This window comes from Apodemus sylvaticus, chromosome 5, assembly GCF_947179515.1.
Source record: "Apodemus sylvaticus chromosome 5, mApoSyl1.1, whole genome shotgun sequence".
In the NCBI taxonomy this organism is placed as follows: Eukaryota; Metazoa; Chordata; class Mammalia; order Rodentia; family Muridae; genus Apodemus; species Apodemus sylvaticus.
The window spans coordinates 115,073,110-115,099,175 of NC_067476.1; the positions used below are offsets into that span (position 1 = coordinate 115,073,110).

The 26,066-nt window shown below is 49.9% G+C and overlaps 1 protein-coding gene across 1 annotated transcript in view; it reads left to right on the top strand.

Annotated features, from left to right (window-relative positions):
• The window catches only part of Cds2 (CDP-diacylglycerol synthase 2), a 49,661-nt gene extending 24,038 nt beyond the window's left edge, over positions 1 to 25,623 (top strand). The window contains exons 2-13 of the mRNA XM_052183699.1: positions 6,150 to 6,286; positions 7,124 to 7,220; positions 8,760 to 8,857; positions 10,387 to 10,526; positions 10,797 to 10,855; positions 11,659 to 11,741; positions 13,910 to 13,997; positions 15,078 to 15,146; positions 15,905 to 16,057; positions 18,094 to 18,213; positions 18,558 to 18,661; positions 18,813 to 25,623. Of these exons, the coding sequence (XP_052039659.1) occupies positions 6,150 to 6,286; positions 7,124 to 7,220; positions 8,760 to 8,857; positions 10,387 to 10,526; positions 10,797 to 10,855; positions 11,659 to 11,741; positions 13,910 to 13,997; positions 15,078 to 15,146; positions 15,905 to 16,057; positions 18,094 to 18,213; positions 18,558 to 18,661; positions 18,813 to 18,945 (1,281 nt within the window). The 3' untranslated portion in view covers positions 18,946 to 25,623. The remainder of the gene's footprint in view (positions 1 to 6,149; positions 6,287 to 7,123; positions 7,221 to 8,759; positions 8,858 to 10,386; positions 10,527 to 10,796; positions 10,856 to 11,658; positions 11,742 to 13,909; positions 13,998 to 15,077; positions 15,147 to 15,904; positions 16,058 to 18,093; positions 18,214 to 18,557; positions 18,662 to 18,812) is intronic.
• Positions 25,624 to 26,066: the final 443 nt, after the last annotated feature.

Sequence of the window (26,066 nt, forward strand, 5' to 3'; positions counted from 1 at the left end):
ATCTGCCTGCCTCTGCCTCCCAGAGTGCTGGGATTACAGGTGTGCGCCACCACCGCCCGGTGATCCTGACATTTTTTTTTTTTTGATTTTTTTTTTTTTTTTGGATTTGGTTTTTTTGAGACAGGGTTTCTCTGTGTAGCCCTAGCTGTCCTGGAACTCACTTTGTAGACCAGGCTAGCCTTCAACTCAGAAATCCGCCTGCCTCTGCCTCCCAGAGTGCTGGGATTACAGGCGTGCTCCGCCACCACCGCCCGCCGATCCTGACATTTCTTAAGCACCCTCTGTCCAGCAGTTTCTCCCCCTGCACTTGTCTGTCAGTGGGGGGACGTTGATTACCCTGGCTGCTGGCCAAAAGGCTTGTTCAGGATGACAGGGCTGGTATCAGCACTAAGGTTGTACTTAGGTTAAGCTTTTGCTCCAGGAGGAGGCTTGAAATTTGCATCTAAAGCAGTGCAAAAATATAGTTTGTAAGTTGTGGAGTCATTTCAGTCTCTGGAACTTACGGATTGAACCATCAGGCCCCCAGAGAGGAGAGCGCTTGGGGGTGGGGGCATAACTGGCCAGTGCGCCAAGCACCACCACAGCCGCCACATGGAGGTGACTGGGAGCCTGGAGGGTGGCGCTGCCTCTGTCCTTGCCCCCTTGTTAGCTCTTCTTAAGACAAAGTGGGATAAAATAGAATTTTAACAGGAATCAAAAGAGAATCAGTCTGGTAAAGAAATGGGGTGTGGAGTTGGCTGAGTCCCACCTACCTGGGTTCCCCAGCCCACAGGGGCTCTGCCCAGCCCTAGCCACAGCCACATTTCTTCTTAAATGGTGAGACTTTGTCACATGGGGAGCTTCAAAAGTTGTGTGTGTGTGTGTGTGTGTTTTGTGAGCTGGAGGAAGCCCTTCATGAAATACTGAGAATTAAGAGGGAATTAAGAGGGAAAATAGGGTGTGTATTGCTGACTATGTAGTCAATTTAACACAGACTAGAGTCTTCAGAGAGCAGGGGGGGCCTCAGCTGCCTTCATGAGATCCCTCGGTAGGTAGGGCGTTTTCTCAATTAGAGATCAATGAGGAAGGGCCCAGCCCGTGGTGTGTGATGCCTTTCCTCACTGGTCCTGGGTTTTATAAGAAAGCAGGCTAAGCAAGGCATGAGCAAGCCAGTCAGAAGCACTCCTTCACGGCCTCCGCATCATCCAGGTTCCAGCCCTGCTTGAGTTCCTGTCCTGACTTCCTTCACTGATGGATTATATTCTGGAAGTATAAGCTGAATAAAGCCTTTCCTCCCCAGGTTTCTTTTTGGTGTTTTCGTCGCAGCAATAGCCATCCTAACTAAGATGATGCAACTCAAACCACAGTTCCACCTAGCAAGCGTAGCGGGCATGAGTTGGCATAGGCTGTTGCGGGCTTAGTGAGGTCCTTCCCCAGCAAAAACCAGACCATGACACGGGTCTTCTTGCCCACCCCACTGTCTCTTTACGTCCTTCTACTTTTTCTTCTGTTGGAGTCAGACGTCTGTGCTGCTCTGAGACTTGTGTGGTGCTGGCTGAGGGGGTGAAGAGTCTGGAAGGCTGCTCGGGGCCACAGTTTGAATAACAGTTTAAGAACATTTGTGTCTTTCGCTTGGCTCTTGGTGTCTAGTGCAAGTTCTTTCACGCTAAGTGCTGCTGCCTTTCCCTGCAGCGCCTGTGTGACCCAGAGGGGCTGGGTTCCCTTCCTTGCAGAGGATGCTGTTTCCTGTTTACATCAGCATCACCGCCCCTCTGGGCCTAGCTCAGGAACTGTGGGAGGATGGGTGGAGACTGAGGGGCTTGCTCTGCTTATCCTGTGCTCTGGGCCCAGGGAACTAGAAAGGAAGGAAGGTTCTTGAGGAAGAGGAGGGGCCCTGGGAAGAAATGGGGGCCCTGGGAAGGAGGAGAGGCCCTGGGAGCAGCCTGCTCTGTGTGCACTGACCTATGTCCATCAAGGAGGGGTGAGCAGCGGAGGGAGCCCATGTGTTGTCCCTGTGAGCTGGGAGTTGGTATGGGGCTGTGTGTTCAGTTGAGTCTGCATAAGGCCTTGGGTGTGAGCTCAAGGACACTGAGCTCGATTGCTGGGGAAGGGCTTTAGTCGGAGACCTCAGGGCACAGCATCAGAGAAAAAGAGTGTGGCAGGCCAGAAGAGAGAGGGAGACTGGGCCTGGGCGGATCACACTGCCTTCAGCAGGCCTGTCTGTTACAGACACCCACACGCACTCCACAGTGGCAGGTCTAACTCCCAGGTATCCGGATCTCAGCTAGAAAGTGAATGTACTTCAGAGCCTTGGTGGCCACGCCCCTTGCCTCCCTTCCTCCTCCCTGCCTCCTGCCCCCTGTCCTCCTCCCTGCTCCCTGCTTCCCATCCTCCTCCTTGCCTCCTGCCCCTTGTCCTCCTCCCTGCTCCCTGCTTCCTGCTCCCTGCCTCCTGCCCCCTGTCCTCCTCCCTGCTCCCTGCCTCCTATCCTCCTCCCTGCCTCCTGCCCCCTGTCCTCCTCCCTGCTCCCTGCCTCCCATCCTCCTCCCTGCCTCCTGCCCCCTGTCCTCCTCCCTGCTCCCTGCCTTCCGTCCTTCTCCCCGCCCCCTCTTCCCTGCCCCCTTCCCCCCCCCCATGGGAACCAGACAGCCTGGCTGCAGGAGTGCTTGAGAGACCCAGGGACTGGAAAAATACCTCCGTGGTTAAGAGCATTTGCTGCTCTTCCACAAGTTCTGGGTTCAGTTCCCAGCACCCACATGGTGGTTCATCTGTAACTTCATTTCACAGGGATCCAACACCCTCTTCTGGTCTTCCAGGGCATAAGTATGTGCATGATGCACATAATATACCCAGACACCAAAGCACATATATGAAATAAAACCAAGTAAGTCTGAAGGGGAGAAGGCCCTTCCTTCTGCACACACACTGGAGATTGTGGTATGTGCATCCCAGGGGAGAGTGTGGGCACATACATGCATTCTTGCTTTAACAGGTAGCCTGCATGTGTTAGACATCACATGTGGGTCAAGGAGTCTTCATTTTTGGTTGGGCTATCTGTGTGCAGATGCTGCATTCAAGTAGTTTGTAAACTCCTAGCCCGGTGTTGTTTTCTCTCCCCCACCCCTCGGGAATGGCACTCACATTGGCTGGCTGTTTAAGGGTTCTTTTGCTTCTGACCTGTGTGTTTTGTGTTTTGGGCATGTTACTGAGAGGTGGGAGCGGGAGAGGCTGGTGGGATAGCTATCACAGTCTCTCTGTTTTCCCCAGCAACATGTAAGAGAACGGAGTCTTTTTCTTACTGGAAGACCAGAGAAGGAGACTCATGCTAAGTATGGTGAATATGACCCAGCCTTGCTTCCCTGACTAGAGCTGCCACCTGCTGCCGAAGGTTTTCCTGCACTTCTGAGTTTTGTTTCGTTTTTGTTGTTGTTGTTTTGTTTTTTGAGACAGGGTTTCTCTGTGTAGCCCTGGCTGTCCTGGAACTCACTGTGTAGACCAGGCTGGCCTTGAATTCAGAAATCTGCCTGCTTCTGTCTCCCAAATGCTGGGATTAAAGGCATGCGCCACCACTGCCCAGCTTGTTTTTTGTTTGTTTGCTTTTTTAATGTATTTAATTACTTATTGTGGGATGGAGGCGTGTGTTTGGAAGCCAGAGGACAACTTTTTTTTTTTTGGAAGTTAGCTCTCTCTTTTTACTCTGTGTGTACTAGAGAACGAACTCAGGTCATCAGGCCTGAGAGCAACTGTCTTTCCCCCTGAGCCGTCCTCCTGGCTCCACTTCTGACTTGCAAGCAAGCAAGCAAGCAAGCAAGCAAACAAGCAAACACAATGTTCGCAGGTGCTACATATGTGTTGGTCTCTGGTGTGGCCAGAAGAGGGCGTCAGACCTCTTGTTCTGGAGTAACAGACAGATGTGAGTGCTGTGAACTCAACTCAGGTCTTCTGGAAGGGGAGGGAGCAAGCTCTCCTCACTGCAGAGCAATCCTTCCAGTCCCTCATTCTGACTTTTCTGGCCAGAATGTTCTGCTTTTATTCTGGGCCAGAATTTGGGCTCCAGGTCTGTCTTCTGTTCAGTGTGGAAGTTGCTGTGGGGTGCTTCCCTTTGACAGCCACTTTCCTGAGTGGAAGGAGGTGCCTATGGGTTGAGGAGAAGCCAGAAAAACTTCGGACTCTAGGTTCCCGAGTATGCTTGCTTGGTCCTGAGCTCTACCCTGGGTGTATGGGAGAGTAGTGGAGAGGTGGCCACCTTCGGCATTTTCAGCTGTTGGGTAGGAGCATGGTATTAGGAGTGGGCATTGGCCTCTGACCTCGGTGGTATTAGGAGTGGGTATTGGCCTCTGACCTAGGTGGTATTAGGAATGGGCATTGGCCTCTGACCTAGGTGGTATTAGGAGTGGGCATTGGCCTCTGACCTCGGTGGTATTAGGAATGGGCATTGGCCTCTGACCTCGGTGGTATTAGGAGTGGGCATTGGCCTAGCGGTACTCCTAAAAAGGGCTCCAAGTTGTTTATTCCAGAGACATCCTGAGGTTGCTCATTGGAGGCTGGTAAAGCCTGGGGAGTCCCCTTCTTTCAGGCCTGCTTCTTCTAGACTTACTTCATTTCTCAGTCCCTCATCCCGGTCATCCTGAGGTAGTGGCAGCAGCCACAGTGCTTTGTGAGGGGTCTGTATCTCCTGGTCCTGACTCGTGCCTCAGGGTACCTCTCTTTCCTCTTTTTTTAAGAGGAAGTAGACTCAGGTTTGGGAAGATGTAGGTCAGGCTTGGGATCCATAAAAGACTAATTTATTTATTAGAGACTGTTTTATTTTTTGTTTTCTGAGGCAGGATTCTCTATATAGCCCTGGCTGTCCTGGAACTCTGTAGACCTAGCTGGCCTCGAACTGAGAGTTTCGCCTGTCTCTACCTCCTGAGTGCTGAGACTAAAGGCGTGTGTAACCATGACTAGCTGACTATTTTATTTTTTAGACAGTTTTACTGTATACCCTTAACTGACTTGGAAATTCATTGTAGACCCATGTAAGCCTCAGATTCAACGCAGTCTCCTGCCTCATCCTTTTGGGTGCTGAAATCACAGGGCTGTAGATACATTGCTACCGTATATGGCCAGAGAGATTCTTAGCATCCTCCCCTTAAGTTCCCCAGCACTAGCCTTTGTTTTTGTCCTTTTCAGCCTAGGAACCCAGCAGTCTCTGTGAGTCTCCTTGACAACAGGATAGATAAGTTAAAAATAACCCTGTGCTGGGCCTTCTCTGGTGCTTGGCTCAGTTCCTGTGGCTTCTAGATGCTCCTAGAGTGTGTCAGTGGGTGGATTGCAGGGCGGCCAGGGCACTTGCTGACAGTTTGAAGCTCTGAGGTTTAGGGATCAGAGCTGCATAGCCACCACAGGGCGTTATTAGCTAGTCTTACTGCGGCAGTTGGTTGCCAGAAGCCTGTGAGTGTGTTAGTGAGTGGAAATGGTGCCGGCACCTCACCTGCTCTAGGAGGAGCAGTCATGGAGGGGTTAGTGTCTCAAGTCTCTGTGACAGTGGAGTGCGACGCAGCTCTGGTGGCATTTGCTTATCTTTCTTCAGGGCATCCCTGTTTGGACACGGATACCCATCCGTGGTAGGTAATGTTCTGTCTTCCACACACAAAGCCCTGGGCCTAATTCCCCAGAACTGTAAAACAGAACAACACACAAAAAGGAACCCCCAAGGATGAGGGACCCTTACCGAGCCCTTTCATAAAATGGAAATATCTAAGTATTCAGCCATCTTGGTCAGTGTCTGACAGGTTGTGGCTTCTCCCCCTGGGTTCGGTTCAGGTGCAGGTGGAGCAGGTTGTTCAGTAATGGACAGCTCTCTCTGGGTGCCTAGGCTGACACAGGGATGAGCCTGGGATACTTACGCAGTGGCAGGCTCAGGGCCAGGCCTTTGTTTTGCATTCTTTGGAAGCTGTTTCTGTGTCTCATACCCCTTCCAGGGCCCAGGGTGTGGGGCTGTGAACAGCCTGTGCCTGGCATCCCTGTCTCTTCTCATGTCAGAACACTGTCAGGGTTACTGTGGCCCGCCTGTCCTGTCACCTCACTCTGCAGGCGCTCTGAGGTCTTTTAATGGATGTCCTGTGCAGCTGTTCATCTTAGTGGTTACGCAGGAGTTTTGACCTTTGCTCTTTGTTTTTGCATTGTAGGAATCAGAGTCTGAAGCAAAGCTAGATGGAGAGACCGCATCAGACAGCGAGAGCCGAGCGGAGGCAGCTCCCCCACCAACCTCCGTAGATGACACCCCAGAGGTCCTCAACAGGGCTCTTTCCAACCTGTCCTCAAGGTAACCTGGCTTAGTGGTGCACGGTGTCCATTGCTGGGTAAGACTGAGGCTTTTAGGGTTTCCGGCTCAAGGTTATTTTCTCTCCTCCACATACACCCACAGTGAACATTTCCCTTAGTCCAGGAAGAACTAAGAAGTGTAAGACCCCTGATCCCTCAAAACCAGTCCTCTTAACACCAGCTGTGTGCATGCATGACTGAGAAGCCCAAATCACCAGGCTCCGAAGCAGTCTCTTAGAGTCTCCCCGAGGTTTTCCTGTGGGTCGGCATCATGAATCCTTAGCCTCACTACTAGCTTGCCCTGGAATCTGTTTCCATTTCTCAGCATAATGTGTACAGATATTATGTGCTGATTTAAAAATGCATTTGAAATAAAACCTATCCAGATTGTTGTGTTGAGGGTGGGGTGGGTTGCTGCATAATGTTCTTGTAGACAAGCCTGGTGCAGTTTGTGGCAGTTGGCACTCTTGGACTAAGACAGCTATTATCATTGTGATTTCAGGGCCATGCTGTGTAGAAGCCAGCTGCAGGGAAGCGGATTTTAGCTTCCTCTTTTGAGATAGAAATGGCCACAGAAGCCATTCATGTGGTCACAGAAGGGAAGGACAGACACTAACTTCTCTCTGGCCCTCCCCACACTACCCCGTGCTTTGTCTGAGGAGTGTGCTGGTGGCTTCTGCACCTGCTGGGTATTGTGAGCAGGCAGTGCTGCTGAGCTCCTGCCCTCTCCCGCCTCACCGCTGTGCCTCTGTTGCGTGCAGGAATGCTGTGGAGAGGGTTACACTCAGGGCCTTGCCCCCTTAGGCTTTGTGCCTCACGGGTCTTTCTCTCTACCTAGGTGGAAGAACTGGTGGGTGAGAGGCATCCTGACTTTGGCTATGATTGCCTTCTTCTTCATTATCATTTACCTGGGACCAATGGTTTTGATGATGATTGTAAGTACCGCTGACAAGCCATGTGAGTGCTGAGTTCAGCCTTTCCTGGGGTGTTGTCATCTCCTGTCCGGGGCTGATAGTATCTGGTGATAGGTTGCTTCTGGGACTCTTTGAAGCTCCAGACTCTTTGAAGGTTTCTCAGAACCTTCTGTCTGAGAGCACCTGTAACTTGCCATTTTTCGCATGCCAGCTGTCTTTGTCAGGGTTTCTATTCCTGCACAAACATCATGACCAAGAAGCAAACTGGGGAGGAAAGGATTTATTCAGCTTATACTTCCACATTGTTGTCCATCACCAGAGGAAGTCAGGACTGGAACTCAAGCAGGCCAGGAAGCAGGAGCTGATGCAGAGGCCATGGAGGGATGTTTCTTACTGGCTTGCTTCCCCTGGCTTGCTCAGCTTGCTTTCTTTTCTTTTCTTTTTTTTTTTTCCTTTGGTTTTTCAAGACAGGGTTTCTCTATAGCCCTGGCTGTCCTGGAACTTACTCTGTAGACCAGGCTGGCCTCGAACTCAGAAATCTGCCTGTCTCTGCCTCCCAAGTGCTGGGATTAAAGGCATGCACCACCACCGCCCAGCCAGCTTATAGAACCCAAGTCTACCAGCCCAGGGATGGCACCACCCACAATGGACCCTTCCCCCTTGATCACTAATTAAGAAAATGTCCCACAGCTGGATCTCATGGAGGCATTTCCTCAACTCAAGCTCTTTTCTCTGTGATAACTCCAACTTGTGTCAAGTTGACACACAAAACCAGCCAGTACACCAGCTGTAGGGTCACTGGCGTGAATGGTGACCCTGGCTGTTGGTTTGTGTGAGATTCTGGTTTCTTTCCTGTGTTCCTGGGGCTTTATTCATGGACTTAGAACATTTCATTAAGAAGCTGCAGTCCACAGGAGTTCAGTCCCCCGCCTGTTGTAGTTTGGCTTTCTGTTGCTCTGATAAACACCATGACCAAAAGCAACCTGGAGAAGAAAGCGTTTATTTGGTTTACATATCCTGACCACATCCATCATAAAGGAAAGTCAGGCAGAAAAACTGGAGCAGAGAGCGCGGAGGGACACTGCTTACTGGCTTGCTCCCCGTGGCTTGCTCGGTCTGCTTTCTTACGCATCCCAGGACTCTCAGTGATGGCACCTCCTGCAGTGGACCAGGCTCTGCCACATCAGTCATCAGTCCAGAAAACGCCCCACAGGCTTGCCTATGGCCGGTCTAGTATAGGCATTTCCTCAGTTGAGGTTTGCTCTGCTCCAATGTTGCTAGCTTGTGTCGTGTGGACAAAAACCTAACTAACAGGTCTAGATGCTAACAGTGGGATGTGAGGGAGGCAGAGGCTCTAGAATAAAAGGTTAGTTAGGATAGCAGGACTATGCATTTTATGTATGATATAAGGGGCCACAGTGTCTGGCGGGGTGGTATGAAAAGAGAAAGCCAATCAGTGCGAGACTGAAGCATTCCTTAAATGCTTTACTGAAGCTGTGACCTGTTGGTTTCGCTTTCTGAAGACCCTAAGAAGAGCTCTCTGATATCGCTGTTTTTCAGGTTATGTGTGTTCAGATTAAGTGCTTCCATGAGATAATCACTATTGGCTACAATGTCTACCACTCCTACGACCTGCCCTGGTTCAGGACCCTCAGCTGGTAAGCTCTGCTCCGTGCGGCAGGCACCGGGCCTGATTTGGGTGATGTGATTTGTGGCAGGTTCGTGCAGTGCCACACAGTGCCGGAGTCTTGAGTGGCTGAGGACTTCACTAAAACAAGCAGATGTGTCTGTGCTTGGGTTTAGCTCAGCAGAAGGGTCCTTGGGCCCCTGCAGCCTGACGTGGTACTGTGCATCCGCACCTGAGGTCCATCCACATACTTGTTACGCTGCAGCCCAGCATGTCACTGGAGTCATCTGGAAACTCACAGGTTCTGGTTCTGGTGCCTGTGTGCCGGTCTCTGGAACTTGATTTCCTCATCACTACAACAGATTGCTGAAGTTATTTTCTTTAAGGCACCCAGGGTGCCAGCGTGGTTAGGACCTGAACTCCTTCAGAGAGTCTGTTTTTTTCTTCTCCTAAAAAGGCTTGACTGCCTAACAGCAAATGCTAAATAAAGAGCTGTAGCACATACGATTTCTGAGCCCTGTCCTGACCAAAGCTCTGCTGTTGGCCATGCTGTTCTCAGGTGGGGTTACTGTAGCAGAGCTGGGAAGACCCACTGACCGTGAGAATTGCTTCGTGACTTAATGGGCTGGACAGTAATGACTTGTGCGTAGGCGGCTTGGTTAAGGTCAAGGAAGCTGACACACTCAGATCTGGGCGCACTCGTTCATGTGTATCCACCACTCAGCAGTACAAGCCGACTCTCAGCTTCCACCCGCCCTTGGGCTCAGATGTTGTTCTCTTTGTGCCTGTTTTGTTTTTAATCTTGCTAATATACTCAGGAGGCCTGACCTTTCTCGACAGTCACTTTACAAAGAAAATTTTTTCCTACCAAATAAACCCAATAATTAAAAGTTTGGAAAGAGACACTCTTCAGTTTCTTCTTGCTGAGGGCTTGGGGTGATGCAGTGTGATCCAATACCCAGAAGCAAAGTAGAGGTTGCACAAGGGTGGAGGCTGAGGCTTCCCTCTGGTCTTCAGTTGAAGAGAGGATGTAAACAGATGTGCAGTTGATGCTAGTTGAAGGATCTGGGTCACAGCCAGGCTTCCAAAGGGGGATGTCCTAAGATGGAGCCTACTGCCTAATGAGGTCATCGGGTACTACTGGCTATAGAAATAAATGTAATGGGGTCGATATCAGGTCATGCAGCTTTTTAAAACTTCATTTTTATAGTGGTGTTAAAACAACAAAGGAAATGGATGGGTGGCTGAAAGGGTGTTCCAGGCCAGGAACAGGTAAGCCAGGCGACAGTAACAAAGCCACGTAAACGGCTTTTGACAGTGCGGGGGCCCTGTTGGGTAGCAGGCCCGAGCCTAGGGAGGTGGGTGACGCACACTTGGAGGGTCCTGAGGTGAGGTGTGGGAGCACAGAAGGGGACAAACTGGGGGGAGAGGGAGTGAAAGGTGCCACAGAGGTGTAGAACGGATCTCAAGGTGGGCTGCTGTTCTCTCTTCTCAGCTGTCTGACAGCACCATGGCGGAGAGCTGAGATGCTCCCTGGCACGGTGTTTCCACTGTTTCCAGGTACTTCCTCCTGTGTGTCAACTACTTCTTCTATGGCGAGACAGTGACGGACTACTTCTTCACTCTGGTCCAGAGAGAGGAGCCTTTGCGGATTCTCAGTAAATACCACCGCTTCATCTCCTTCACCCTCTATCTGACAGGTATGTATCACGTCTCTCCAGTCCTCCAGGCACTGAGCTCCTCTGCTTGGTTTGTAAGGGTTGGTTATGGATGCTAGCTCTACCATACTAGGAAGGGAGCTGACAGCTCTGTCTTACATTGACTGTAAACTATTTTTTTCCTATGGGCTTTGAAATTAATGTACTGCTTAATTGTTACAAATGAATTAATCAGTGGACTTCCTAACTCAGCTAAAGAGAAAGAAATGCAGTGTGATTGGGTTTACTCTCTCTCCTTCTGTCTCCAACTAGGATTCTGCATGTTTGTACTGAGTCTAGTTAAGAAGCATTATCGGCTGCAGTTCTACATGGTAAGGGGAGTGTGTGTGTGTGTGTGTGTGTGTTCTGGGCCGTGTGAGCGGCTGAGATTGATTTCTTGGTTTACTTGAAGATTTGCAGAAACTAATCCATGGAGCTTGTTGGCGAGGTGATCTGTAGAAACTCAGCAGAGCTTTCGTGCTTTATGTGACAAATCAAACCTTGAATGGTTTGTTCTGTATTCATCTAGAGCCTGGAGCAGGGCGAGCAAGAGGCCCGCAGCAGCCCTTCATCTAGCTGGGCCTCAGCGTACACCTGAGGGGTCTTTCCTCTGGGCTCCTGGCAGGGACTCATCCAATTCACTGTTTGCCCTTCTCCGAGTGGGACACTGTTCCTAGGCCCGGGAGAGCATGAAAAGGGCTCACTCACCGGCAGGGTACAGACCCTACTGTCACGTCACCGGCAGGGTGCAGGCCCTACTGTCACGTCACCGGCATGGTACAGACCCTACTGTCACGTCACCGGCAGGGTACAGGCCCTACTGTCATGCCTCTGTTGTTGTTCGATTGTTTATTACTATTTAGCTGAGGTTTGCCTCACTTTTACAATGCTCCTGCCTCCAGATTGCTGAGATTTCAGGCATGCATCGCCTGTGCATAGTCCATGCTTTTGGTGGGACTGTGACTGGGAAAGACTCTGTTATGCCCAGAAGTTTGTTCTGTACTTGTCACTGTCAGTAAACCTGGTATTAAAGCCTGTCTTCCCTGCTTCTCAGAAGTTTCCCACTTGTTCCTTATTCTTTGAAGCCATTATGGTAATAAACAAGGTAGGTAGAGTTCATTTCCTTCTCTTGCAGTTTGGCTGGACCCATGTGACCTTGCTTATTGTTGTAACGCAGTCACACCTTGTTATCCATAACTTGTTTGAAGGAATGATATGGTAAGTGTGACAGAAGTTCTGCTTTTCTCCCCTGTCCGGGCGTTGGGGTTGTCTCTCACACACAGGCAGGCCCAGGACCTCGGCCTCTGTATTCAAGGTTTCCACCTCTCAGAAGTTCCCGTGGGCTGGTTTGCAATGAGTCTCTGATTCAGTAGCTCTGGGGTGGCTCCTGATTTGAATTTCTAGTACATTCCCAGGTGATGTAGATGCCCTGGGTCAGGCCAGACTCTGAGAAGCTCTGTTCTAGCTCTCCGTACACTGAAGAAACCAAAGGGGGAAAACTGGCAACAGACTTGATAACATAGGTGAGATAGTCATGATTTCCTAGCAACGTGTAAACAAGGAAAATAATGAAAACACACTGGAATAGATCAGTAATTATAGAGGAGCTTTGGAAACTTAATTCCACACTCAGCAAAAGACTCAGGACCATATGGGTCAATAGCTGATGTTACCTGGCCCTACAGAAGATCATATAGAAGGAGCGGTAGATGGGAAACTGATGTCCTTTACCATTAAAAATAAATAAAATGCCTGAGAATTGAATTTGGCAGTGGGTCAGAAGAATAGTATGCTGCTTCTGAGAGTTTGAAGTTGTGGTTTCATCTGGAACCTTGTCTGTCGTTGGTCATGGCTGACTGGAGAAGTTAGATGCCCTCGGTGGGATGGTCAGGAGACACCTGGTGGAGTGAGAGTCGCTGAGCATAGTGGGCGACAAGCACACGAGCTTCATCTCAGAATTGGAATGTATTCATCTCTAAGTGTTAGCCTTAGGCATTCTATTTAAAACAAGTGTAATGGCCCAGGGAGGCACTGGCTAGCTCCTTCTCTGTCTGGGTTTTTATTAGGTATTAGGTTTAGTAGAGCAGAGACTACTAGAGGCCTTGATGAAGGCAATGTTGTGGGTTTTGGAGGTGAATTGAGTGAGGAGGTTGTCTTAGGGGTTCATTGCTGTGAAGAGACACCATGACCACATTTAATTTGGGCTGGCTTACAGTTTCAGAGGTCCATCATCATCATGATGGGAAGCATGGCAGTGTGTAGGCAGACATGGAGCTGGAGAAGATGCTGAGAGCTCTCTGTCTTCATCCCCAGACAGCAGAAGGGGACTGTGTGTTACATTAGGTGTAGCTTGACTTCAGAGCCTGCCTCCATGGTGACTGAGACACCATGGAGCCTCCAATAATGCCCCGCCTCCTAATAGTGCTACTTCCTGTGGCCAAGCATTCAAACACACGAGTCTGTGGGGGCCATACTTACTCAGACCACCACATTCTGTTCCCTGGCGCCTGCAGGCTTATGGCCATAGCCTAACACAAAATACATTTAATCCCAGCACTTGGGTTTTTGAAACCTTAAAGCCTGTTTCCTGTGACACACCTCCTCTACCAAGACCTTCCCAAACAATTCCATTGACTAATGACCCAAGTTTTACATGTATGGGCCTGTGGGGGCCGTTCTCATTCAAACACCATAGGGAATACTAGTGCTAGTAATAAACAGTAAGAGGTGTTAACTATGACGCTGATCCTGTAAGCTATTTAAAAACAAAGGTAACTGTTAGGCAAAAATGCCAACATGATTTTCAGTGGCTGTTTTGGGGAATGGTAGCAGGGAGTGGGGAAAGTAGTTCTTCTCCTTCCCTTAACAGTATTGTCTTGTTCATGTACTCCTTTGTAATGAATTCTGCCTCAGTCAGTCAGTCAGTCAGTCAGTGAACACCAGTGCCAGGCACTAGGTATGACATTTTGGTGTGTCTTCCCTCACTGCCTTTTTTGGATATGGTCTCAGTGTTCAGTGTAAATCAGCCTTGAACTGACAGCAATCCTTCCTTACCCTTCCCAGTTGCTACTCGAGGTGTGTACAGTCATAGCTGGCGTACTTTCTTTTACAGATGTCAGTTAAACAGGAATGAAATACATAGGGCTGTGTCTCCTGCTCTCCTACGCGTGCGCAGTGTGTTTTCATCGTTTCCCCATTGCTTTCTCTTCCTCCCTCCCCACCTCCCCCGATTCCCTGCTGCTTCCTGTGTTTATTTCCTTCTCAACTTAAACCTTAGTGAATTATAAACTCACCATGAGTTATTTTGTCACTGAATTATTATTGACACTCTTTGGTGGACATCTGAGATCATCTCGGGAGAGTGACTCCTCTTGGGTCTTTCCTAGGTTTATTGTTCCCATTTCATGTGTCATCTGCAATGATATCATGGCCTATATGTTTGGCTTTTTCTTTGGTCGGACCCCACTCATTAAGGTAAGTGGATCACCTGATGTGGGTGGTGGGTGGTACTGCTTCCTCTGTGGCATGTCAGGGATAGAGAGGAGACTAGTTGGTGTGTATCCATGTGGGCCTGCCTCCACCTTACTCTGGGGCTGTGTCAGAGAGGACAGGGATCAAAGAGACCCTGGCAAATACTTTCAAAAAATCTACCAAGGAAAATATTTTTATGTAGGCATACTTCTTTGGCTTTGCATTTTGACTATTGTTTTAATGTGTATTTTTATAATATAGTAAATGTTAGCCTCTAATGGAATAGAAAGAAAACTAACCTGAAGAACATAGGATAGGAAGCAAGAAAAAACATTTTGGGGGAGGATTTTGAAAGTGACATGATTCGGGGGAACAACAGTGTCAAATGACCAGACCCCCAACCCCAGAGCTCCCGGGGACTGGACCACCAACCAAAGAGTACACATGGCTCCAGCCGAGTATGTGGCAGAGGATGGCCTTGTTGGACATCAGTGGGAGGAGAGGCCCTTGGGCCTGAGGGGATTCAATGCCCCAGAGTAGGAGAATGCCAAGGCGGGAAGGCGGGAGTGGGTTGGGGGGAGCACCCTCATGGATGCAGAGGGAGGAGGATGGCATAGGGGTTTTCCAGACGGGAGACCTGGAAAGGGGATAATATTTGAAACATAAATAAAGAAAATATCCAATAAAAGGAAAAAAGAAAAACGGTATGTTAAACACCTCAATAAATTTTCTACATTGATCACATTGCATGGTGATAATATTACAGGTACATAATGTATTATATATTACTGATATTACTTTAAAAACAAGAGGAAGTGGCATGATTAATTGAAGACTGATTTTTCTATAGAAATACTTGTTTGCATGGTTTTGAGACAGGGTCTCAATGTGTGGCCCTGGTTGCCCTAGAGCCCACTGTAAAGTCCAGGCTGGCTTCAAACAGAGATCCTCCTGCTTCTGTCTCTCTCACACTGGGATTAAAGGTGTGTGCTGTCATCCCTGGACACACACACTTTTCATACGTAATGGAGCACCAGACCTGCGTTCTGGAAGCTCCTTGCTGACAGTGTTTTCCGTCTGCAGCTGTCTCCAAAGAAGACCTGGGAAGGCTTCATTGGTGGCTTCTTTGCTACGGTGCTGTTTGGCCTTCTGGTAGGTGGGGGGTGCCCATCAGGAGGGGAGGGGAGGGGCAGGGACTCAGCCATCCTCACAGACCTGGGCAGGAGTAGAGGTTATGTCTCCCCAACCAGAGACTCTTGCCCATGCTGACCCTTGCTCAAAAGAATGCATTCTGTAACTGACATGGCGGCTTCCAGCTTTCAAGCAGTTGTGTAGGCCTATGCATATCTTGTTTGTTTGTTTGCTTGTTTGGTTTTTGGTCTTTTAAAGATTTTATTTTATTTTTATGAACACACTGAGACACACCAGAAGAGGGCATCGGCTCCCATTACAGATGGTTGTGAGCCACCATGTGGTTGCTGGGAATTGAACTCAGGACCTCTGGAAGAGCAGTCACTGCTGTTAATCACTGAGCCATCTCTCCAGCCCTGGCCCATGTATATCTTATTATGCCCATGCACCGGGTAACACTAATATTGGAGTGACAACAGCAGCTTGGAAGTATGGGGTGAGATGAGATGTGTTACTTCAACTCAGATTTTCTCCTGCACATGACTTACCTGGAGGAGTGAAATCTTCAGCCCTTTTGAGGATACCATGCTTGGCTCCTGATCCTCAGTCCCTCTCTATTCTAGTGTTGTAGCCCTGACTTTAGAGATTCTTAGCACAGTAGGGCAGGGCTTCCCAGGTGGCAAGACTTACCTTACAGCTCTTTGTTCAGCTCTTTCCTGGGCCCTGTTCAAGGACGTCCAGAACTGATGGTCTTCCTGCCCTCTGCTCCTCATCCTTAGCTCTCCTATGTGATGTCTGGGTACAGATGCTTTGTCTGTCCTGTGGAATACAACAACGACACCAACAGCTTCACTGTGGACTGCGAGCCATCTGACCTGTTCCGCCTGCAGGAGTACAACATTCCTGGGGTGATCCAGTCGGTCGTTGGCTGGGTACGTACTGTTCACATGAGTGATTCAGGGAGGAGTTCCCTCCGGTGATGTTAGCTTCCCCCTCTAGTGCTCTGAGCCTTGTGCCAGGGAGAGGGTAGAGGAGGCCTTTCTCTAACTTTATGTCAGTTAGAGGAGTGGTTCTCATATTGTGTGGGTTCCTAGAGGATCCTGCTTACTGAATAATATGCACCTCTTTCACTGGGCTGACGTTTTCTTAATGACGCAGTTAGTGGTTGGTAAAGCCAGTGGCACTGGGCAGAGTCAGAGCTGCAGTGCACACAAGCGAGTGCCCTTGATGGGACTCTAAAATTAGTAACGTCATTAGAATATTCCTGGTCCTTGACACCATTTTAGTATTCTCTGTACTGAAATGGAAAATACACAGAAAGTATTTCTGCCAAATACTGAAGCACAGAGTGTCCCAAAGAGGAAACATGCACTGTTGTTTAAGCTCTGAGCTCAGCTGTCTGCTTAGCTCTCAGGATGGGTTTTTAGTTGTAAAGACTTGGGTATGTAACGGATGTTTGTCTTGAGAAGAATGATGTAAGTCTATCACTAACAAAACAGTGGCTGATAGCAGTCATTACCAGTGATGAAACTGCATTTCAGGTGGAGACAAGAAATCTGAGAGCATGCACCTGTCACTGGGAGGATGATGGGATTTGGGGACATAGAAGCTGTTCTGACACCACAGAACAGTGTCCAACAGTGAGCTGCTGTTTCTTAAAGACAGTGTATGGTGATCCACCATCATGTCTGGATAAAGATTGACTCACATTGTAGACCAGTGGATTGTGTGAGGAAGCACAAAACAGTCATTAGGAGGATTTCAGATTCCACACTGTTCCTAGCTTCTGTTTTGGGGGGTGGGAGGGAAACAGGATCTCACTGTGAACTTGAATCCTTCTGAGTGCTGGGATAATAGGTGTGTGACACCACCTGGCTTGCAGCTAATTTCGTCTCTCTCTCTCTCTCTCTCTCTCTCTCTCTCTCTCTCTCTCTCTCTCTCTCTCTCTCTCTCTCTCTCTCTCTCTCTGTGTGTGTGTGTGATTGATGGCAGAAATCTTTCTCAGTTGCTCTTTGGCCTTGTGCTTTTGAGCAGGGTTCTTGTCAGCTTGCTCTGGGATCCCTTCAGGGTGTTACAGGTGGCTGCCATGCACAGTCACCATTCACATGGATTCTGGGGATCTGAACTCCAGCCCTGCTGTAGGGCAAGCATTTTAACTAATGGCTCTTCCTGGCTTGTACCTAACTCTTACGGAATTATGCCTCAAGTTCCTGTGTAATTCCCACAATTCTCTGAGAAAACTGCTAAAACACTCATCCTTTTGAAATTATATTCTCTGTAACACTAAGGCTGGTTTTCTTCATATATTGCCTGCAAAACAGCATGAGAAGTTGGTTCCAGAATTTCTCCATTTGTTTGTTGTTTGTGACAGGTTCCTATGTAGTGTAGGCTGACCTTCCATTCTCCCTGTAGCCCTTGAACTTTTCTGATCCTCCCGCTCTTGTCTTCCAAATACTGGGCTTACAGGCACGAGCCGCTACTCCAGACAATATCATAATGCTCTAGTATTAGGCCAAACGTTAGAGATTTAAAAATATGGGCCAGTTCTCTCTCTTTCTCTCTCTCTCTCTCTCTCTCTCTCTCTCTCTCTCTCTCTCTCTCTCTCTCCCTCTCTCCCTCTCTCTCTTCCTCTCTCTCTGCCTCTCCCTTTGTCCCTCTCTCTTTCCCTCTTCTTTTAAAGACTCATTCCCTTTAGATGTATGAATGTTTTGGGTGCGTGCATGCATGCGTGCGAGGCCAGAAGAGGGCATCACATTTCTAAGATGGTTGTGAGCTCCCATGTACATGTTAGAAACAGCCCAAGTTCTTTGCTGTAACAGTAGGTGCTCCTGACTACCAGACCATCTCTCCAGCCCTGCAGGCTTTTAGTTGACTGAAAAAATAGAGAACTTGTTTTATTAAGTTCTTAATTAACCCTACGAAGCCCAACGTGCACACTCGCTGACTTTGATTTCCTCCCTCTCCTCAGAAAACGGTGAGGATGTACCCTTTCCAGATCCACAGCATCGCCCTCTCCACCTTCGCCTCGCTCATCGGCCCGTTCGGAGGCTTCTTCGCCAGTGGATTCAAACGAGCCTTTAAAATCAAAGTAGGGAAACTGCCCGTCGCCCCTCACTCCTCACCACTCCCTGCCGCCCACGTCTTCCCACCCCTGCTCCATCAGCTCAGACCAGGTCATGCCCCAGCACTTAATGTGGGCTTTTCTCAACCCACGTGCTGAATTTGGGGGCAGTAAACAAGAGTTAGTGCTCCTTCCAACCAGAGACCATTTTGTAGTTGACAGCTGTGTCCTGTGATCCCCTGAGCATTCGGTGTGCCTCTGCCCGTCACCTCCTCTGCCCAGCAGGCTTTTGGTCTGGGGGTGGCTCCATTAGTCTGGCACTCAGCTGTTGGTGAGCCCAGGCTCCTCCTTCATTCCTCTGCCTCTAACAGGACTTTGCCAACACCATTCCTGGGCACGGGGGCATCATGGATCGCTTCGACTGCCAGTACCTGATGGCCACCTTTGTCAACGTGTACATCGCCAGCTTCATCAGGTACGCGCCTACCGCCAGAACCTGGTGACTGTGGGTTTCCATTGCTACTGTTTATGGGTCCTCCGAGGCCTCTCCAGGGTCATAGTGCCTCAGGGTACCTGGGCCCTGAAGCAGCTGGCCCCTGCTCAGGATGCTCCGTGTTCTGTTGCAGGGGTCCAAACCCGAGCAAACTGATCCAGCAGTTTCTGACGTTGCGGCCGGACCAACAGCTTCACATCTTCAACACGCTCAAGTCTCACCTGACTGACAAGGGGATTCTGACGGCCTCCTTGGAAGACGAGTAGAGTCGCCGAGGGCTGGGAGAGACGGACAGGATAGAGCGAGCGGGGCAGGTTGCTGTGGCCGCCTCGCTGCTGTGACTTAGATAATGAAAAGCTTCAACTCACCGTCTTTTTTTCCTTTTTAATTTGTGGTTTGTTTTTTAATCTGTATATACTGTCTGTTTATAATGTGGGCTGTGAGTAAGCTGTAGCTTTGAGTTGCAAACAAGTCACAGGAAAGAACCATTTGGGTTTCTTAAGTCCAGGTATTGAACAACACGAAGGCCGTGCTGCCCAGCTCAGGGTGTCTGCTTGGTGGGGTTCTCCCTGGCCATCCAGTTGTTTCTGGGCTGTATGAGAGATCATACATTCATCTGCGTCTGACTAGTTGCGGACTTTCCCTCCTGGACGGGGCGTCATGGCTATCTTGCTTTTGCTGTCCGTGACACTGTTCGTTGGGGCTTCTGCGGGCATCTATTGGGGAGCAGTGGAGGGCTGCCTTCTGTAGAACTGTGGAGAGATGCGTACTGCTCAGGTGAGCGTCTTGTCCAGGCCAAAATTCTGCAGAGGGCACGCGAGCTTGGCTTGTAGTTTGCTTTCACCGTACAGACTGAAAGAAGATTTCAGATTTCTTTTTCTCAGAAAGCATGAAGACTTTATGAAGTTCGGAAAAGAAGCCCCTGCTGTAATATACCAGATGTATTCAGCAGAGCGCACTGTCCTGGCCCTTTCTGCGCCAGTGAGGCGCAGTGGCCTCTGGAGGGAGGTCCTACAGACCACAGCTTTTAGAGCTGAGGCCATCGTGATTGTGCTGTGGGTTTGCTGCTGTGCTGAGTTCTTCTGGGGGAGCCCTGAGAGGTGGGGAGCAGAGGGCTTTTGCTCACACACCATTTGCCTGGAAGCCCACTTGTGTTGCTGCTGTGTTTTGTATATAGTACTCTTGAAGTGAGCATATGTGTGTCTGTTTAAAAGTCACCTTGTTTCCTTCATGATTTCAGTCATACCCGAATGTCCTGAGAGTCCCTATGCCCTGCTTAGAACCATGGCCAGCCCAATCTGTCAGGAGGCTTGGCTCTTCTCAAGACTCATTGTACACTTCTTACGGACTGTGACCAGTGTAGATGTAGTTTGTACCTGGGGATCTTCTGCTGTTGTTCATGTAAGCTGTGATGATTCCTTCCCTTCCTAATCATAAGTCGAGATTGACATGGTGAGGAGCGGTTGGCAGGGAAGGAACGTGGTCCCCAAGAGTGTCACCCACGGCCTGCCTCGGCGTGCCCGCTGCTGAGGAGGCTGTAGTGGCTTGCTCAAGCACTGGGATCTCTGCTTATTTGTTTTCAGATAAACCTTCCTGTGGCCTCCCACCCTCCTGAGAGTCCAGTGTGCACATAGGGGCAGGGCGGGGCGGGGCAGGGTGGGCCAGGGGCGGGGCAGCTCCCTGGCTCAGCCTTGACGTCCTCGCCAGCCTTGTGGCTATTTGTTCCCAGCTCCCAGGCTGCACTGAGCACAAGGCTGCTGCCTTCTGTCTGGTTCTGCCGTGTGGCCCTGAGTGGGAGGTTTGCCCTTACATTCTCCTCTGGTTTGTCCTCCAAGTTCACCAATTCCGAAACTCTGTGGAGAGTTCCTGTCACTAGCTGCCCCCTGTTGCTATTAAGTCATGTCATGGGCACCCAAAAAAGGAAATACACTGAAGTATATTTTACAATCGCTCTTGAAGATTCTCAGTGGTGATTAGGAGTGACGCTGCACTCTTCAGGTACAGAAGGGCACAGCACTCCCCAGCAGCCAAGACTCACTCTTGGTTGGCAGCAGCTGAGCCTTGAGGAAGCTGGTGTCCTGAAACCCTGAACCCAGTGCTCACGGAGCTGCCAGCCACAGGTCTTCATTCTTTTCTGAGTCCCCCAGTCTTGTGAAAGAGGAGAATTTCCCAGTCGGGTAGCCAGGAGATCAGTGCCACCCTGTGATGGCACGGCATGGTGTCTGCCCAGAGGCTGCTTTCTCAGCACTGCAGATCTCAGTGGTTCACATAACTTGCTTTACATTTATTTTGTTTTGTCAGAAATAAAGTGTTTGTGCCTTTCCTTGTCATGAGTTCCGTGTTTGTCACTTTGATGCATGGCTTTATGTTTCCTGCTTTGTGTGAGCATAAACACTGTGCGGTTTCACTGTTGGCCAGCTTGTATGCTGTCTGTTCATCACAGTCTTCTGAGGTATCTCAGGTGGGAGCCAGGGGGTGGAACCAGAAAGTTCCCCATCTCAAAGTGTGCCTGTAGGACAGGGTTAGCTACTCCCTGACCCGACACCGGAAATACTGCAGTGTTCCTTCCTGTAGGCCATGGAGCCCTGACCAGGCCAGGCCTGGGCACTGCTTAGATGGCTGTTAGCTTAGAACTGGTGGAATAAGGACTTGGTGAACAGTGGGGTCCCAGAAACCAGGCTGACGTGAGAACAAGCCAGGGTGTCTTCTGGTGAGTTCTACTCATGGTCGTTCTCAGGAAAACTGAGCCTTCCCTTTGTTTGTATGCTTCTCACCCTCTTAACCGTTCAGTGTCAGAAAGGTTAATATTTATATGTTCTGAAAGTGAAGTTCTGTAAGGAAGGTGGGAAGGTGTGCACAGGGAGCATGTACACACACACACACACACACACACACACACACACACGCATGCGCGCGCGCACACACACACACACAGCCTATTTCACATTATCAGACTTTTAGGTTTTGCTTTATAACCACATTTAAAATATATTTATTCTTAGTGTACTGTAGTGTGTGTGAGAACCATCAGAGGTGAAATGAAACATAGAACCGTACAGAGGCGGACCGCGAAAACAGTGTTATGGGATTTTGTCCCTGCTTGCTTTCGCCTTGTCGCCTGGTCTACAGTCTACAAGAGAACTTGAGCGGTACATTTCAAGAGGATCAACAAGGACCTTATGCTGGGCTAACTGTTGGGTTGGCAGGAGCCTGCTCTGAAGAGCTTCCTCCATTCGCCGAGTCTGTGGCAAGCCGAGGTCAGTCCTTGCTGTTGATGGAGCGGGGAGGAGGACTCACCTCAGGACAGAGCATCTCACACGCAGTTCTCTGTGGCAGTCCGTGCTCCTCGTGGGGGCACCTGAGGCAGATTCCCAGGGAAGCCGATTGCTCACTACCAGTGTGGGATGTCACAACTAAAACTTGTTGTGTTAGTAACATGTAAGGCCATGTTGTCCTTGTCTTTTAGAGTAGTTCCTGGCGGTGCCTCCCACTCCTGCCTGCTGGGCATGTGTGCATACTGCAGCTCCTTCCGTGTACAGCCAGGGTTCTCGTCCTTTCCAGGTCAGGATGAGAAGAACGCCTAAGAGAGGATGAACAGGTGGCTGGCGTAGGTACAGTAGGAGGTAGTCAGCTGCGGGTGCACAGGGCTCCCGCGAGCGCCCAGAGGCACTGTGAGCTGCTGGAGAGGAGGCTAATGGTTGGGCAGAGCTCTAGAGCCCTCCTCAGCTTAGAAACACCCTTTCCTCTTCCCACTCTCCCCACAGTTGCTCAGCACCCTGTTTTTAAAGAGTGTTAGCTTCTGCTTCCTGATTCGGTTTCTTTGTTGAATGGGCAGCTTCCAGGAGGTGCTGGGGTTTGGGCCAAGGGGCAGAGGAGGGATCTTACTTGAGGACTTCGCTGGGCTCATCTGCTGTGTCCTGGGTTGTCCCCACTCCCATTCTTGCAGGGTGAGCCCCTGCTTAGGAGGATGCGGTCCACCTTTCTGTCCACTCTAGCCTCCCTCTTCAGGTTGATGTAGTGACCTCACGGGGGGCTCTGTGCTGTCCTGTGGGTGGAGGCTGTGATCATTGGGCTGCTTGGGCAAGTCATTCTCTTATTTTTTTCCCCGAAGGTCAAAAGACCCTGGTGCTGGGGGCACTTTAGAGGGTGTGCTTTGGATGCTGACGTGATAGGACTTTAGGACATAGGGATAATGTTGAGACTGCAAGGGCAGAATATGCGAAAGCCAGAGTTCTATGGCTAGTGATCCTCAGATCCAGTGGCTCTTTGAAGACCCTGTCTCCGCTTCTCCCTTTATCAGGTGACTGTCTGCTTGGCTCTTTATCTAATTCTTCAGCTGATGAAGTAGAAACAGTGTGCTATTAATGATTGCACTCATACAGTGCTTAATATGTGCCAGACACAGCGCCGAGGGTTTGCATGCATTATCTCCTTCAATCCAGAAGAAGCTCTGGCTAGGTGGTATCATCCCATCGTACAGGCAGGAAAACTCAAGTTCCGTGCTAGAGATTGAGAACAGTGTCAAGACGACAGACGTTGAGGCTTGGGTAGTGCTGTGCCTGGTCAGGTTCTAGGCTGCGGGCAGCCTTCACTTCCAGTCAGCTGCTGTGAGGATTTAAGGAGCTAATCATGGAAGCCTTTGGCGAGGTGCCTTGGCACATAGTAAGCACTCAATAAACGGTAGTTGTTTTTATTCTGTTGTTTTAAACTGAGCTCGGCGAGCAGTTTGGCCCACACTGATGGGCTGCCGGGCATTCAAGCACCACATTCACGCTGCCTGGACCTAGTTTGGTATTCGTGTCCTGTGAAGTGACCACACCGTCCTCTCAAGAGAAGCACTTCAGTGGTCCAGTGGTAAGAGCCCTGTGCAGTGCCCTGCTGTTTCCTGTAGCACTGAGGCCAGCCTGACTGAGGGGTGATGCAAGGCTGTTTGGCGCTTCTGTTCTTTCTTCCCCCACCCCCCGCCCCCCACCCCCGTGGTCGAGGCTGCCCACAGGAAGAAGGCAGTTTGCTCTGGCTTGGTGGAGCCTGTGCTGGGCAGCCAGGGCCTGTCTTGCTTCTGACCCTGCTTTCCCCAGCCAAGTTCTGTAGTTCTGTTGTACGTCTCAGGAACCCTTGGTTCCTCCACAAATGGATAATTTCAGAATAGAACAGGATAAAGAAAATAAGCCTGAAGCTGAGGGCATCAGCCTGAAGCCTAAAACCTCTGCCTGTGCTCTGACAGCACAACCATTCCACCTCTTCTGTCCGTCCGTCCGTCCATCTGTCCGTCTGTCTGTCTGGGTTGTTTTGTTTTGTTGTTGTTTTGAGACAGGGTTTCTTTGTGTGTAGCCTTAGCTGTTCTGGAACTTGCTTTGAAGACCAGGCTGCCCTCGAACTCTGAGATCTGCCTGCCTCTGCTTCCCAAGTACTGGGATTAAAGGCATGTGCCACTACCACCTGGGTTTTCTTTTTTTAAAAGAACAGGTTAGAACAAGTGACCATTGAAGACAGGTGATGTGAATGTTCTAGGTTAGCAAAGAATCACATAGATTGTTAATCATGAATGGAGAAATGTTTAATTCAGTTTTTTGAATGGACACTGGACATTGTGTGTGTGTGTGTGTGTGTGTGTGTGTCTGTGTGTGTGTTCTTCACCTTGATTGAGTGGCATTGGCTAACACGACCCAGGAGATTCCCACACTCTGTTAGTAACTAGGAACCTGTTCCAGCTGTGGAGTGTCCCAGATGTTAATGAGACATGCAGGCCTATTGCTGGAGTTCAGATACTGCAGCTCTTCCTGTTTCTCTGCACTTGTGTTTGGCAGCCCCGCCCCTCCTTTGTCCTGCCGGTCTGATGGACTGATCGATCGATCGATCGGGCAGTCTGTTAACTGGAGGCCCTGGGGTGCTGCTCTCCCAGACCTGGCCAGGCCCAGCTCCGTAGCTCCTGGGTGACTTGCTGTGAGTTCCCTGAGTACAGTGTTAGAAGACCTAACCACACGGCCAGCTGCCCTAAGTGACATTGTGTTTTTAGGTGTCACCTTCTCAGCCCTCTCTTTCCTTACTAGAACACCTTTTCCTCACTCACTAGGTTTGTGTTCTGGTTCTACTGGCTTTTCTCAAAGGAACACCCGAGGTAGAAAGGGGTAAGGATGGTTTTCCAGTGAGTTGAATGTGCACTCGTTATGAGAGCCCTTTGTCTGAGCTTTCTGCTCGTTCCTTGGTTTGTCTTGGGGCACACTGTGGAGGTTTCTAGGGCTGAATATAAAAGGGAGAGAGTGGAGACGAGAGAGGCACTCAGATGCTGGAGGCCGCAGTTCTTTGTCCAGCTCGGTGACGGCAACGGGACCCAGAGCAGGGAAAGGGGTTCAGAGTCACACAACCAAAGGTAGACTCAGACCAGCTCAGTGCTCCTGGTGGCCATAGGGACCAGAAAACACCTTAGGAAATCTATCCATCCATCCTGGAGTTGAGGGGAGCTCATTGGCCCCTTCTAGAGTCTGTGTGAACCCAACTCTACTGAAGTTTAAACACCTTCCAGACAGCAGCAGGGATCATAGTGGCAGACTGAGCAGAGCGCCCCAGGCAGTTCCTCAGGCTCGTCCGTTGTGTGGAGGGAATGCTGAACTCAGTTATCTCTCAGCGCCTGGCTGCTTCCCTGCCCTCAGACCTGGGCTCTGGGCCTCAGCACCTGGCTGTGGAATCCGTGTGACAGTCCTTGGGGCTCCCCAGACGGGCATGTGCAAGGGTGTTCTGTCATGCCGCCTCTCAGCCGGGGCTTCCCCAGTCAGTGTTTTTACCACGTCCGACCTTTCTCTCTGCACTTAGGATTGGTGTTCAACACACTTGTAGATTTCTTTCAACACAGTATAAGAATGTGATATATTGTATATTGGAAAGTATTTACCTTATTTATATACCTGAATGTTCCTATTAAACAGATAAACATATACTAAATTCTAGATTGTGTGTGGTTTTTGATGGGAGAAGCCCTCTAAAAAAGTTATATCATGTGTATAGATGTTGTACTTGCATGTATGTGTGTACCACGTACGTGCCTGTTGCCCAGACAAACCAAAAAGAGGGCATCAGATTCCCCTGCAACTGGAATTACAGGTGGGTGTTGGGAGTTGAACCTGGGTCCCCAGAAGAACAGCCACTGCTTTTAATCACTGAGCCATCTGTATCCCTCAAGGTTAGTTTCTGTGTTTGTTTTTAGACAATCTTCCTCTGTAGGCTGGGCTGGTGTGGTATGTGTTTAGGGGTCTAGCTGTGGTTCCACATCCTCCAGTGCCTCTGTGTCAGTGTCCAGACACTGCCACACACCAGGCTGGAGGACTGAAGCAGGGCCTATCTGGGAGTGAATTCCGGGGCGGGGTGATGGTGGGGGGAGGGCGGGGAGGCA